The following is a 15,976-nucleotide window of genomic DNA, read 5'->3' as shown; positions in this document are numbered from 1 at the left end:
GTTTACAGTGAAAATGATAGGAAACAATGCTGTTATAATTCTAGGAGGGATGTAGAAAATGTAATCAAATATAGAATTATGCATCTTGAATCCTGGTACTAATGAAAGCCAGGTTTAGTAGCAGAAAGAACGGAAGGTAGAGGAAGACTGGTGGAGAGGACCATGGGACTGTGAAATACCTGGCACTGAATTTTTGAAAATATATTTTGTTATGCTATATTTCAAATATAGAAAGTTATTTATAATAGTACAGTGAACATTCATATACTCACTATCTAGTTGCATCAAATGTTAACATTCGGATGGCATTTTTTGTTATATATTTTTATTATACGTTTTCAAAATACGTGGCTTAAAATTTATCTTAATTGAGGATTGATTAAATAAAACATATGCATATGTTAGAGTATTATGCAGTTATTTAAAAATCACTGAGAATTTTCATTTAGATTGAAAATTCTCAATTAGGATATGAAATCATGTATATAATAGAATTATTTCATTAAAATGTAATTATATGCAGATATATGCAAATAAAAAACAAATGAAATATAAATGAAATATACTATACCAGTGGTTAGTTATCTTTGGGTGGTGGGTTATAGGTTATTTTGTTTTTCTCTCTATACTTTTCTGTATTTTCCAAAAATGCTTTTCTTTTTTTGTATGTCATTAACATGGTTGTTTTGTAGTGTCTGCAATGAGTGTAATACTTTGGCATCCAAATGAAAGATTAAAAAGAGAGTATAGGGAATAGAAAGAAGAGAGATTTCACTGAGTTAACTCAAAGCTGGCCTAGGAAGCATTTCTACCTGTCCCTTGTCTAGTGAAATGATCCACTCCTTTTGGGGAGCTCTTTCCACGTTTCCTCCAATGTCCACCATGTCATCAGGCATCTCTTTCTCCCTTCCAGTAAAGTAGGCACGTTTATCTTCTTCCTGCTAGCACCCAGCCACTGCCCAGCCTTGCTATGTGTTCCCTGAACAAGTACCGCCTACTCACTGCATAGACAGGGAAGAGTTCTTGCATGTTCAGGTCGCACAAATTGATGTGGGAGCTGATCTGGACCCCTGGGAAGCCCAGCTCCTTCACACAGTACTCCATCTCCTTAATAACCAGCTCTGGGGCTTGCAAGGGCAACGTCCCCAGACCCATGGACCTCTTGGGGTGGCTTGCAATGGTTGCAGCTAGGTCGTTTAAAAACTGGCACAGGTTTAAAGTGTCCTGAGGTTTGGCCTAGTGGAGACAGGTAAGGGAAAGTCACATCGTTCAAAACTTACTTCTCTAGATATCTACTCTGAACATCTCCCCTGGGCAAAATCATTTGTCACTATCGGTGGCTTTAACCCTCAGAAAGCTGAGGAACAGATTGAGATAGGCATTGGCCTCAGAAGCCAACCATTGCAAATGCAAAGAAAACTGCTAATATTGCTGCTCAAATAGAAAATTTGAGGCTGTAATCTAATGGGACGGACACAATTACTGGGCTGACATCCTGTGGTAGAGGTGGAATGAGGGTGGGTTGCCCCACCACCTGCAGACAGAAGCTTGCAGGGCTGCACACCTATGCACCTGAGCTACCTCCCACACAGGAGTGTCTGACATCACCATCAGAGAACCTCAGGGCAGCTCCTTGTCATGCCTCACTGCAGGATGCCAAGGATACTCATGCACCTTTCCTGTCCCTGTTTGTCCTTCTCCTTGTCCTTCCTGTTGGCAGTGACACTCAGAGTTACTTTAGCAAAATGCTGATGCAGATGAAGTTTGCTTTTTGTTCCCCTAAATTTTCCATCTTCATTATTTTCTTTCAACATCATCCCACCCTGGACTGCCAGGAATTTGATACTCTCCTGCAATCCCAGTTGTCTAGTCAGAATGACACTCAATCTGATAAATTCAGGCATATTGAGGTCTTAGAGCATTTTTATTTTAAGTAGTGAATCTAATCACAGGAACAGATAAAGATTGAATTACTCGTACTGGAATTATGAGCACAGGTGTGTGAGCAGGTGGCATATCCATTGCTCCTAAAATCACAACATGCATGAACATTTACTGGTTTCATCAGGTGCTTAGCGCACCCCCAGCTATGTACTTTTAGCAGTCGAGACTTAATCACTGGGGGAAAGGCCTCCAACTCCAGAAATCATTTTGAATTGTATCATTTCCCTGGGAGAGGTACTATATTAGGCTGTTATTATCATTCCCACCTCAAAATAATTATCACTTCACAATAAATTGGCTTATCAGTTACTGAGTAAGGCACTGCAGGAATGAGTCATCAGAAAGGTAAATTCTGATGGAGATTAAAGTTGGGTATAGAACTGCGCTGTTCAGTAGAAATATAATGCCAGTCACATAGCAGCGTACAACTATTGGCTACCATACTGGACCGTGTGGGTCTAGAGCAAGGACAGAACTTAGAAGACAGGCCTGGGATTGCACACTGCAGTGTGAGGTGCTGAGAAACCCCACTAATCTCTAAAAGGGAGGAGATGTGGAGGAGGCAGTATCAAGACTTGAGTCATCGACCTACTTGCTAGGGAGCTAGACATGAGCCTTTGCCCACCAAAGAGATGGTTTGAAGTTTCACACTCACCCAGTAGCTAAACATTATGGAGACTGTTGAAAGGGCTTGCACTGTCACTCCTAGAGACAGACACAAAGAAAAGCAAAGCTGGCGAGAAGAATAGCCTGGACACTCCTGCATTTCCCAGGGCCAGGGAGCCCAGCAAGTCTCCAAACTCTTCTCCTATTCTCCCCTCCCTCGCTGTTCCTCCCTGTCTCCCTTCTCTCAGGCTCTCTGTCCCAGGCCTCCCTCAACCTTTAGCATCAGATTCTAGGAGGAGGAATAAAGGCTGGACAAAAGTCAAATCATTCAAGAAAAACTAATTGACCCAATTTCTACCCTCCATCTTGTGAAGTTTTATTGAAGTAAGACATTTCCCCACTAATTTTTTCAGGGCTCTTCATCTTAGGTCACATGTGATAAAGTGTAGTTCTTGGCCACCTTCCCCACCCTTTTAATTCAGCTCCTAAGTGGGTCTGGTACCCACTGTCTGGAATGCTTAGGGACTCCGGATTTGGCTCCAGGATCTAGCATCCAGCATGCCTAGAATCTCTTGCTTTCAAGCTCTCGAAGCCAGGGTGTTAGGAGAGAGGCTCCCAAACTGGGGGTGGCCCCTTTTTCTCTCATACCCACATCCAATCCTGTTAGCTCTATTCCAATTCCTTTCATCTGCTCACATCTCCCCATCCCCTGCCACTACTTGACCCAGGCCACCAGTGTCTCCTATGTGGACAACTGCAGAAGCCTCCAAGCTGGTCTCATTACCATTCTTGTCCTTCTATAGCTTGTTCTCCACTTGGAAGTCAGAGTAAGGTGTTAAAACTGAGGTCGTCATTTTTTTTTTTCTCAAAACTTCAAGGACTTTCTTTCACACTTAAGAGTAAAATCCAGACTTGAACATGGTCTATATGGCCCCACATTGTCTCTCCCAGGGCTCACATAATTCTTTCTTGGCCTCCTATCTGTACTTTGTAGCCCTTTTCTGCCCCAGGACCTTTGCACTGCTGTTCCACCTGCCTGGAATGCTCTTCTTTTGGTTCATCACAGGATGGGCTCCATTTTACTCTACTGTCTCGGTTCAAATGTCACCTTCTTAGAAAGGCCTTCCCTAGCTCCAGCCACTCTCTATCCTATTGTTTTGTTTTTTCCTTTTCTAATACTTATTATAGTCTGTCATCACTGTGTTTATTTGTTTATTCTATGCCTTTCCCTGTTTGAATGTAAACACTGAATGAGCCTGTCTGTCTATGCCATATTGCCAGCGTCCAGAATGGTGCCTGGCGCATGAAAAATACCCAATAAAAGAATGAATCATTGTTTAGTAAGGACTAAAGGCTACAGCTTTTGATTAGAGAGTGTTAAACATTGTCCCAAGATACTTACATTCAATGATTAGTATCAAACAAATGAATATCTTTCAGTTGTAAAATCTTTACATTTTATGTAAATCCTTTCACTTACATTACTCTATTTCATTTCTCTATAGATTAGATCAAAGGTTATATGGGTTGAAAGTGGTGAAAGGAGGCTCCTGTCCAGCCTTGCTCCTTTCCTACATCCCAGTGGCCATCACTTGTCACCACATTTCATACTGACATAGTAAATTGAGTTATTTCTGTGTTAGATAGTTTGGATACGTATTCTTTGATCTCTAGGAACAAGGCTAATGCAATTAGAGCTTGTATTTTTTAAAAGAGGGGGTTTTAATAATATGACATAGCATAATGTTCCTCAAACTTACTTTTGTTGATTAAAATCAGGGGTTGAGGGAAGAACATAATTAAACAAATTCCTAGGCCCTCTTTTGGAAATTGTTCAGTAGATGGGACTTGAAAAAAATTTTTAATGAGTACCCCAGGCGATCTTTATCCTGAGGGAGACACTTTTGTGATGGAATAAGAGAACCCTACCTATAATTGTGGCTCTGCCATTTACTAGCTGTGTGATCCTGAGCAAATACCTTAACCTTCTTGTCCCCTTAAAAGGGTAACAATAGGTGTAACAATGCCTGCCACATAGACGTGTTGAGAGAGGATTAAATGTGAGCAGGTTTGTGAAACACCATCTCTCTGACTCCTCTGGGGCCTCTTAGCTTCCTTCCTGCATAAAGAACTGAGCTCCCAACCCCAGCCCTCACCAGGTCTGGATCTCTCACCAATTCTGACCTTTCTGGGTCTGCTACAGAACCAGCTTCAATAGGAACTCAACCTAGTTTAGGACTTAAGAGACACAGGTATATCATCTCGTTGTTATTTATTATTTTGGTCTTTCTTAGCTCTTATGTTGGATTTTGTGATGAAGTGACCCGGAAGCTACCAGTTACATTTCCCTCCCTGCAGAGGTGGTATGGATTGCCAAAATCTGTGTTGAACCATCATCATTTTATTTTCTTACTGCCACAGAGGTGATAGTATGTAGTTGTTAAGCCTTTGAGCCCAGACTGCCTGGGTTCAAATGATGGTTCTGCTCCCTACGAGCTGTGCGATCTTGGACAAATTGCTTACTCTCTGTTCTTCAGTTTCTTCATCTGTAAAATGGGCATAATAATAGTTGCTACCTTACTATAGGGTTGTTATAGGGATCAAGCGAGTAATACATGTTAGGTGCTGAGAACAGTGCCTGGCACAAAGTAAGTATTCAGCAAGGGTTAGTCATGACTGTTCTTTCAAGGATAACCATGGAATAAAACACACAGCAAAAACTAGAGGAGACACAATTCATATAAACTGACACCACTTATCCGAATCTCATTTCCACTAATTTTCTTCTTGATAGGGGAAGTTCTTGTTTGAGCTTCACATTTAGAGTAAAACCTTGCTCTTTGCTGTAGGTCTGAGAAGCTCGTTCTCTCTCCAGCTCCCCTCCCACCCCCAAATACTTCTAGAACAGGGACATACGTACTGTGTTCTGTCAGATGGTCTGCAGAGGTGCTTCAGGCCTTCTGCAAGTTCAATTTAAATGCCATTTAAATATACTTCTAATTATTTAAAAAACTATAAAGCAATACCTGGCCAAAAGTATCCTAGACCAAATTCTAAAATGCCAGAAGACTACCTCCTCATTTGGGGCTGACAGGTTAACCCATTTTGTGCAGACTTTGGAATAAAATGTCTTCTGCCATCTCTGTGTATATATTTGAGCTTATAAATTTGTTTTTGATTAAGAAGGTTGTAGTTCTAAGAAAGAGTTCTAACGCTCTTTCATTTATTTGTATTAATTGTCTGTTTTTTAGTTTAAATCTAGACCAATGATGTCAAAATTTAGGCCTGACAGTGTCATAGTGGTGAGTTCCCCATCACAGTGGTGAGTTCCCCTTAAGAACAGCCCACAGGCATCCAGAAGGCTCCATGCTTCTTCTTGGAGCACACTGTCCTTGGGCGGCACAGTTGGCCAGGCAGTAACAAGCACAAGCGCAACATCGCCATCATGCCATATTTTAGATAGTCTTTGAAATTCTTAAAATTGTGGAGACTTGTTTGCTTTTTAAATATAAGGAATGCAAGCAGTTCTTATAAATCATTGGTGATTCATCTTTGAAATAAAAATTTTCTAATTCTCTTCTTTCAAATTTCTAAATTAGTTTTATTGTGGAGTATTCTGAGATTCACAATTAACTTTTTTTTTCTAACTGCTCCCATTTCCATCCCTTATGTGTCAGTGGAGGTGTTCTGTGTACTGTGCACTGAGACAAACTACAGAAAGAAATTGGATCTTGAATCTGACTAAGCAGGAAATTGGCATCCTTACTCTATATTCTAATTTTAACTGTTTTGATTGACTCTGTAATAAATAAATATTATACAGTCAAACTTAAAAATAATATAATGCCACTTTTATATTTTTGATGATATAGCATTCTACTTTAAAACAGGGTGTACCTAATTAAAAAAATTTTTTTTCATCCACACTCTAAAAGCATTGTAGTGGAAGGTCCCATCCTTCCCTCAATGAAGGCAGAGCAGCCTGGCTCAGAGGATAAAGGCGATTGGAGGTCGCCATCACATAAATCATGTATAGTGGTCAATGGACTTTAGGGGCAGACATGGCTTTTATAGCAGACGCAGTCATTGGTAGCATTTCTTGTCATAAGTACCTGTTTAGTCCATTTCTCTAACACGGATTTCTGGATGCCAGCAGTTCTGTTGGACCACTCTGAAGACCTTTCCATCCTTCAGCATCTTTCCTTCTCCCTAGGGCAGAAAATGCACATCAACAAAAGACAACCTAAGCTTACTTAGATTAATTCTTCCTTGTATGCTTTGGAATGTGGTTTGCCCTAATATTTTTAGGAGTTTTTACTTAATTCTCAAAGAAGTAGAAATCTGTTCATTTACTGGAACTCAGCTTTTCATCCTCATGACTTAATATTGGCCTGGAGTTACAGGTTGTACTCTGTGGGTGTCAGTGGCTGGACACAGAGAACAAGATCATGGTCATGACCTTTTGGGGGTGCATGACTGAAGATGGCTGGTCACCTTGCTGACCTGAACCACTGGCTAATATAAGCCCTAGGAAGAAGGCCCAGTGTCTGAAAAACTATAGATCTGTAACATTTTAGAATTGAAAAGGACCTCTGAGATAGACCATCTAGTCTAACCCTCTTGTTTTATAGAGAAGCAACAGATGAATAGTGAGAATAAGTGATTTGTCTAACAGAGCAGGGCCCTGTCTAACACCTGCAGGAGGAATAAAATGAATTGGTCTAGCAGCATGTATGAAATTCAGTGCCACCAGGCAGCATGCCCACCTGTGTATACAACCTTTTAATACTCAGTGGAGGGGGCTAAACTAAATGGCTGTACAAAGCATGGCAGTGACCTCTAAATTGGACCTCTAGTTTGTGATTCCCTAAAGAAAAGGGAAAAGTTCTGGCCAGGGGCCCTGAAATCAGACTGCTCAGGTCCAAATCCCTGAATGCTCTCACTTACTGTGTGGTCTTGAGCAAGTTAAACAACATCTCTGAGTCTCAGTTTGCTCATATTTAAAATAGGGATAATAATACAACTTACCTTAAAGAGATCTTGTGAGCATGAAATGGAATAATCCACATAGAACAATTAGTGGAGTAGCTGACACATGTTAAGTGTCTAAGTATTAGTTGTGAATGATGTATGGCTAATTAGAGACTAGGGTATCTCCTGATGTTCCCCTGCTTTGAGGGCACACCACCTCCAATGGTGCTTCAGAGCCTCAAGATTGCCCATGGACCCGATGGGCTCGCCAAGTGGGCATGTGGTGACCAAAGCCCTTGAGCTGTGCTTGGTGGAGCCCTCTGCCCATTTCTTCTTCCTCTTGGCTTAATCATGGGTTGCACCCAGGCCTTGACAAAGCTTCCTTCTTTATCCTTCAGTTCTCTGGACAAGACCTTTTATATCTCCTGCATGGAGAAAGCAGACTACTTTTCACCTTCAGGTTTGGCAGCCCATTCACATCTGGCCTGCATGAGGAAGACCTCAGATCCACGTTTTCATTTTTCATGGACTGGGAGAAAAAGTCAGTAAATGAGAGACTTGTGTAACTGTGACAGGTATCTACATCCAAGCTGAGCCAAGTCTCTGACATCAGGACATCAGGATTGATTTGCCTCAGTTCTTATCCTTTGCTGATCCTGCCAGCATCTGAACAACCTCCTGCGAGAGTCTTGATGGAGGCAGGGCCCATCCTCCCTCTAATAAAGCCCCAAAGCCCAACTATTTGCTCTCTTTGACCCAAGTTTGGCTAATCAATGCTTGGTTTTTAATCAAGAACAAGTGATGCAAAAAGACAGGAACAGCAAATATATTCTGCCATTGATTCCAGCAGTGACCATGTGCTGTGTCTGTTGTCAGTGGTATTGGTGTGGCGGCAGTGTCCAGTGTCTAGCTTGGAGGCAGTGGTTTCCTAGAAGGCTGTTCCTGTGGTGTATCCTTGGCTGTGGCTTCAATTGCCTGTACATTTTATGAGTGTGGTTCCCTATGAGTGTGGCATTTTATAATTCTTGAGGGGCTTAAAATACTTGCAACAAATTCATTTTCTGCTTAACTAACCATTGTTGGTTTCTGCTGTTTGCAGGGAATCCTGAATGACACTGATTGCATAAGTAGAATATAGGAACACATCTTGCTATTGATGAAGAAGGGAGCGAAAAGAGAAAAAGTCAGGAAACAAACTTTCATTTGCCAAATTAGGAGTTTTATTTTTCTTTTGCTCCTGAATAGGAAAGCTTAATCACTGTAAAATACCCAGAATAACAGAGTGCTGAAGAGAGTTGTCTTCGCATACTGACAGAACTGGGTTTAAATCTCATTAAATTACTTCCTAGCAGTATAAGTGGCTAAGTTATGGGCCTTCTGAGTTTAAGCCTCACTTTTTCTATCTGTAGAATGTGGACCATCATATGGCCCCCTAACATCCTTGGAACATATTCTATATGTGAAGAAATTTTCACATTATGATTCCCCCCTTTCTGAGAGAAAATCCTGAATTCGCTTTCCCAGCCTCCCTTGTAGCGAGGGAACTGACAAGTGCTTTAGGCTCTGTCAGAGGCCCCCACGTGTGACTTTGATTTGGAAGTGAGCACTGTGAGGAAGCAGAGACTACTTTTTGGTCAGGGTGTTGTTTGAAGTGTCAGACATGGCTGGAGAAGAAATGGCAATGCTTTGGTCTGCAGTCTCAGCAGCATCAGCGTGAGCATGAGCTTCCTGTGTGTGACCAGGAGTGGCAGCACTCGAGTCTTTGCTGCAGCAGCCCCCTAGGTACCGCTGGGCATTGTGCATGTTAGCATGGCCTCTGAGCTTGATCTGTAACTCTCTCCCAGGAAGCCTGTGAACTGCTTTTCTAATTAAACTAGCTGGAGTGGATTCTGTTTGCAACTAAGAACACCGAGTGGTTCAGAAGATTAAGTGATAGAATGTTTGTAAAGAACTTAACGCCAGACCAGAGAACATGCTTAATAAATTATGGCCAGATTTCACCATATACAGTATTCCCCTCCTTATCCATGGGAGATACGGTTCAAGACCGCCTCCCACCCCAAGTGGTTGCCTGAAACTAAGGATAGTACTAAACCCTATAAATACTATATTTTTTCCTATATATACACACCTATGATAAAGTTTAATTTATAAATTAGGCATAGTAAGAAATTAACAAAAATAACATAAAATAGAACAATTATAACAATATATTGTAATAAAAGTTATATGAATTTCATCTCTTTCCGTTCCTGTCTTCCACTCATAAATGTATTGCCTTTTCCATCTTAACTAAGCACTTATCATGCACCAGGGCTGCAACTTTTGCAGTTTGAGATGCGACAGCAAAATTAGCACAGATTTCTTTTTCCTTCACAATTTCATAGATAGAACATTTGTTCTTACCATAGATCTTAGCAACTTCAGCATATGATTTTTTTTCTTTCTTTATTAAGTCTAGAACTTGTACTTTTTCACTTAAAGGAAGCACTTTATGGCTACTCTTTGGCATGTCTGAATTGCCAGCATCGCTAATCTTGCAATTTGAGGCCATACTTAAGTAAAATAAGGGTGACTTGAACACAAGCACTGTAATATCTAGACAGTCGATCTGATAACCAAGAATATTACTAAATGACTAATGGGCGGGGAGCATATGCAATAGTGTGGAGATGCTGGACAAAGGAATGATTCACGTCCAAGGCAGGATGGAGTGGGACTGCTCAAGATTTCATCATGCTACTCAGAACATTGTACAATTTAAAACTTATAAATTGTTTATTTCAGGAATTTTCCATTTAATATTTTCAGACTGTGGTTGACCACAGGTGACTGAAACCATGGCTAAGGAGAGGCTATTATATTCATGGCAAGGGAAAAATTGCTCTTGGACATGCATGAGTAAGTTTTGGCTTCAGATAAAGCAGAGCATATTTAAGCAGAAATGGATCATTTAGTTCAACTCTTGCATTTACCAGTGAGTCCATGAGGTGCAATAACTTGTCCAAGGTCATATACTTATTATAGTTGGTATAGAACTGGGATAAGAACCCAGGTTTATGAAGCCATTTCCATCCCACCAGGCTGATATTTGGTAATTAGTGTTTATCTAATAGGCAAAGTTTAATTACTATAATTTCCTAAAGAGTCTAGTCTTTTACAAGGGTTGCCCTCATTATGTGGCAGGAGAATCAGACTCACTGAATTTCTCTCTCCATAGCCTTAATGCTGGATCTATTATAGTAGGGCAAATGAATGACAGCAACTGTCAGTGGAACTCTCAGTGAAAATTATCACAGACCAGCTATGCCCCTATAATAGGCTCCCAATTCTTGTTGTTTATTCAGCCAGAATTTTGGGACCTGATAGCCATTGTAGAGAATCAGTTCCTGATCCCTTTTACTTTACAGTCAGGAACCCCATATCCGTACAGGGAAAATGTGCCTCAGAGGTCAGCATGTGCTGATGGGAGAAGAACTAGGATGTGTCTCTCTTAGGTTCTATTTTTAATGTTTACCTCAATATCAACCAACATCTTAAACTAAAATAATAACCAAGTAATTTGAGCAAGCTGCAATAATTTATTCAACCCAGAAACAAATTGTTTTTTTTCCTAAACTCTCAAAACAAAGTTTTTATTTCTTTTTCTTTTTTCTTTTTTATAATTTATTTTAATTAGTTTCAAGTATACAGTGTATTGGTTAGACATCTATATAGATCATAAAACGATCTCCCCAATTGCTCCCTCTGTCCCCTGACCCTCCACCTAGCCAACGTATTAATGCTAACTGCATTCCCTATGCCGCGCTCCCCATCCCCATGACCATCCATCAGCTACTAATTTGTACTTCTTTAACCCTATACCCCATTCTCCCAGCTCCCCAATCCCACCTCCCCTTTGTCCATCACCAAATTGTCCACTATATTTGTAAATCTGTTTTTGACTAGTTTGTTCTTTTTATTCCTTAGATTCCACACACAAGCAAAATCATATAGTGTTTATCTTTCTCTGTCTGACTTAAATACCTTCTAGGTCCATCAAAGCAATATCTTTGTCCATCTCCTTCCTTTTAGTCTGTGTATGTCTTTTAATCTGAAGTTATCTCTTATAGGCAACATGTAGGGGTCTTGTTTTCCTTTCTATTCATCCACTCTATCTTTTAGTTGGAACACTTAATTCTTTTCCATTTGAGGTACTTATTGATAGGAATGTAGTTGTTACCATTCTTTATTCTTGTTTTTGATATATGTTTTTTCTTCTTAAAGAAGTCCCTCTAACATTTCCTGTAATACTGGCTTAGTGGTGATAAGTTCCTTTAGCTTATTTTCGTCTGGAAAGCTCTTTATCTGTCCTTCAACTCTAAATGATAGTTGTGCTGGATAAAGTATTCTTGGTTGTAGATCCTGGGTCTTTATCACATCAAATATTTTTTGCCAAGCCCTTTTGTCCTGCATAGTTTCTTTTGAGAATTCAGCTGCCAGTCTTATGAGTGTTCCCTTATAGGTAACTATCTGTTTTTCTCTTGCTGCTTTTAATATTCTTTCTTTGTATTTAACCTTTGGCATTTTAATTATGATGTGTCTTGGTATGGGACTCTTTGGATCCCTGGTTTTTGGGATTCTCTGAGTTTGCTGGGGTTTTATGTCCATTTCCTTCACCAGGTTAGAGAAGTTTTCCATCATTATTTCTTCAAACAGCTGTTCAACATCTTGATTTTCTTCAGATGGATATTTGGACCCTTAGTAGCATCCCATATGCTCCTTAAATTATTTTTATAGTCTCGGCATCTTGTCTCTTGCCATTCTGATTGAATGCCCTTGGCTTTCCTGTCCTCTAGATAGGGCTTTTGATCCTTTTCTTTATTCACTCTGTTTATTCTTTTGTTTATTCCATTTAATATACTTCTTATCGCAGATAATGTGTTCTTCATTTAAAACTGGTTCCCCTTTATAATTTCAATTTCCATTTTTATGTTTTTTATCTTTGTTGAAGTTCTCACTGAATTTATCTACACTTCCCAAAAGTTCATCGAGCATCTTTATAACCAGCATCTTGAACTCTGCATCTGTTAGATTACTTGACTCCATTATATCTGGATCTCTGTTCTGTTCTCTCATATGGTTTCTGCTTCTTTGTCTTTCCATTTTGGCTACCTTTCCGTGTCTGTTTCTATGTACCAAGCAAAACTCCTAAGTCTGTCGGTCTTATTAGTGTGGATTTGTGAAGTAGGTGTCCAGTGGCACAGTTCTGAGAGGGGTTCAGCTGCAGGCCAAATTTAGCCTAAGCCTCTACTCCTCTGGAGCCACCTGTTAAGATTCAGCAAGTAATCCAAAAGATACTGTGCTTATAGTTACTTAAAAGGCCACACCAGAAACTGAGGCCAGCTGCCTCCAGTGTGAGTCTAGGCACTGCTCAGCGAGGAGCACCTGACTCGCTGAGGATATACCTGGATGTGGCTTGGGTGGGGCCACGAGTTGGGTGAGGCAGGGTTTCATAGAATGCTCTGGGCAGAGCAACCTCTGTCATCCAGTTTGATGAAGTCACAGCTATGGTGGCACTGTGTCCGCACATGGGAGGGGGGAGGGCTCAATGAGGAACAATGGATACCGCTGGCACTTCTGTATAGGGCTAGTCTCGCCTTGACCCTCACTCTGACAATGTCTCCCTGTAAGCCCCTGGTGCCCCCTGCCCGCAGCCTAATCAGCCCTGGTGCTCAGAGCGAGCAGGTCCATGACAATCCACTCGCAGATACAGCCCCTTTAAGAGGCTTCTGCTGCTGCTGCTGCTGCTGCTGCTGCAGCCTCTGTTTCACTCAGCCGCTCGAGACTGGGCAGCCCCGTGTCCTCGCCCCATCCTACCTTCTGCCATTGCAGGGTGGTTTCTTGGATTTCTCCCTAGTTGTGTGACTTCAAGATCCCAGGCGATTTTTCCTTGCTGCTTGCTCCTTGTTTCTGTCACAACTTTGATTTGGTCACCAGAGGGATAAACAGACTCTCTATCATCTATGCCATTTTTTTCCCTCTTAAAGTTTTTATTTTTAATTAAAGAATTCCTCAACCCACCTTTGTCACTAAGATAACCTGTTTCAAATATACCGTTAATATTTTTAAAGCCAGAACAGCATGGCGTAGTGGAAGTTGTGGTACTACAGGAGTCAGGAAACCTGGATCCTATGTGTAAGCCACTTACTATTCCAGAACCTCAGAGTACAATAGAAGGGCTTTGAGTAAGTGATGTCTAAATTCCTTCCCAAGATAGTGTGATATGCCATTTATATCTCCCTTTAGGAATAAAGGACTCACTCTCCCAGCTTCTGGGTGTTTTGTTGGCAGACAGACCTTGGCAGTATGCCTCTATGGGGAGATAAGAAGACTGCATTGGCCAAAGATAGCCACCTCCCTCAAGGACCTGCCTCGTTTTTTGGGCAGCCCACTTCCAATGATTGGCCGACATGGAAACGTAAAGGCCTTTCTACATTGGCCCCCCAACCTCTCCCTAACTTGGGACAACTCTGAAGCTTTAGAGATCCTCGTAGGGTCAGCTGAGGCCTCTATTGAGACTACATCACAGCTTAACCTTGCCATATGTTCTATCGTGCTTCCTTTTTTTTTTCCTTCTACTGGTGCCCATTCTAAGAATATTTCCTAACAGACCTCCTGCATACTAATCTCTGTCTCAGAGTCTGCTTCCCAGAGAAAGTAACTTGTGATCCTTAAGTTCTAGTTCTAATTCTATCTGCAAATAAATTCAAATGTGGCTGGTCTTTCGAATGTCCGATACTGCACGTTAAAAATTATTTTCAAACTCAGTACTTCACATCAGATTTCCATCCTTGACTTCTTACTCTCAATGCCCACTCAGGCTATTCCTCTAGACCACGCAAGCTATCATGCTGGTCGGGTTTGGGGGGCAGAGTTGTCAGAAATGCCCAGACACTGTCACCAGGAAACAACCTGTTATCCCTCTCAATTTTCACATTCTAAGGTTCTGAAGGACAGCTCCACATGAGATCCTACTAGGACCATCTCTCTCCTAGATCTACTTGTCCTCCTGGCATGACTGTTTCTTTCCTTGAGGCCTGCATTATCTTTTTCATTCCTCTGAGACAATATCAGTTTTCTACTTCCTTCTGTCTGACATCTAGTCCATCTAGTCCATTTCCCAATACCATTAATTCAACTTCCAAAGTAGATCCTTCAGTGGTCCTCTTCCCTCCATCTCCACTACTCTAGCCCTGGTCCAAGCTCCACTCTCTCTCACCTGAAGGACTGCTTCAGCCTCCAGCCCAATCTCTTACTGCTTTCACTCTTGCTCCTCTCCAGACCAGCCTCCACAAAGCAGACAGGGTAAACTTTTAAAACCCTAAATCAGATCTTGCCGCTGCCCCACTTAGAACTCTTGAATGGATTCCCTTTGCCCCGAAGGTACGGTCCAAACTTTTTAAGCTGGTCCGTCAAACCCTGCATGACCTAACCCCTGCTTACCTCTACAACTGCATCACATGCCTACACCTTTATCAATAGGCTCTTTGTTAACTTTTTTCAAAGTATTATAATTTAAGTGCACCGTTTATATTCCATTTGGAACCTGATTGATTTAGCAAAACATGTATGTAAATATATTGAATAATGCTATGTGTTTCTATAGGTGCATGTTTATATAAATAAAGTCAGACTGTTTATTGGAATTACTTTTGAGGATGAGGAGCGCTATAGTTCCAAAGAACTATAGCTTTATCTCCAGTAGCTTAAATTTTAAAAGTAGAATTTATTCTGGTATTATGTAATGAAAAGTTAACCTTAAAAATGAAAATATGAAATGACAGCACTGGATTAGATTAATGGCTTTCAATCAATTTTGACTATGACCCCCACATGAAGAAATTTATTTTCCGCTGTGATCCAGTAGACCTATATGCATCTATTAATACAGCTACAAACTGGGACAGAGGTTTCATGAATCAGTGTTTACTCTTACCATGAACAATGCATTCTGCTATTTTCTTTTGTCATCTATTTTATTTTTAAAGCTGTCCTAACTTACTGAATTGTTATAATGACTCACTATTGGGTTTTAACTCATATTTTCAAACACTGGAGTAGACGATCATTTGCCCTATAGTTGAATGATCTTTAGCTTCATGAAAACTGCCCCCTGCCTTGGGCTTTCCATCTCTCCTGAACTCCCTTACTATTTATTGTGTCTTTTGCCCAGTACAAAATTCTCACAGTCCGTATGTTCTTTATCCTTTTAAGGTGTCTGCTTGGCTCCCTAGTGAGGGAGAAATAATTTTGAAACCAGTGATTGGAGATTACACAGAATAGTGTATAAGTGAAAATGCTAAGCGTGATGGAATTTGTGTGTGTGTGTGTGTGTGTGTGTGTGTGTGTGTATACACCCAATGGAATATTACTCAGCTATAAGAAAAGCTGAAATACTGCCATTTATGACAAT

At 40.8% G+C, this 15,976-nt stretch overlaps 1 protein-coding gene across 1 annotated transcript in view; it reads right to left on the bottom strand.

Annotated features, from left to right (window-relative positions):
- Positions 1 to 6,737, bottom strand: part of ACMSD (aminocarboxymuconate semialdehyde decarboxylase) — a 35,503-nt gene extending 28,766 nt beyond the window's left edge. Inside the window, 2 exon segments of the mRNA XM_015596507.1 lie at positions 1,003 to 1,236; positions 6,663 to 6,737. Coding sequence (XP_015451993.1) covers positions 1,003 to 1,236; positions 6,663 to 6,737 — 309 coding nt within the window.
- Between the last annotated feature and the right edge of the window lie 9,239 nt (positions 6,738 to 15,976).

Source organism: Pteropus alecto, unplaced genomic scaffold (assembly GCF_000325575.1).
Source record: "Pteropus alecto unplaced genomic scaffold, ASM32557v1 scaffold3, whole genome shotgun sequence".
Lineage (NCBI taxonomy): Eukaryota > Metazoa > Chordata > Mammalia > Chiroptera > Pteropodidae > Pteropus > Pteropus alecto.
Note: the sequence above shows the minus strand (reverse complement) of the source record. Positions and strands in the feature narration are given on the sequence as shown.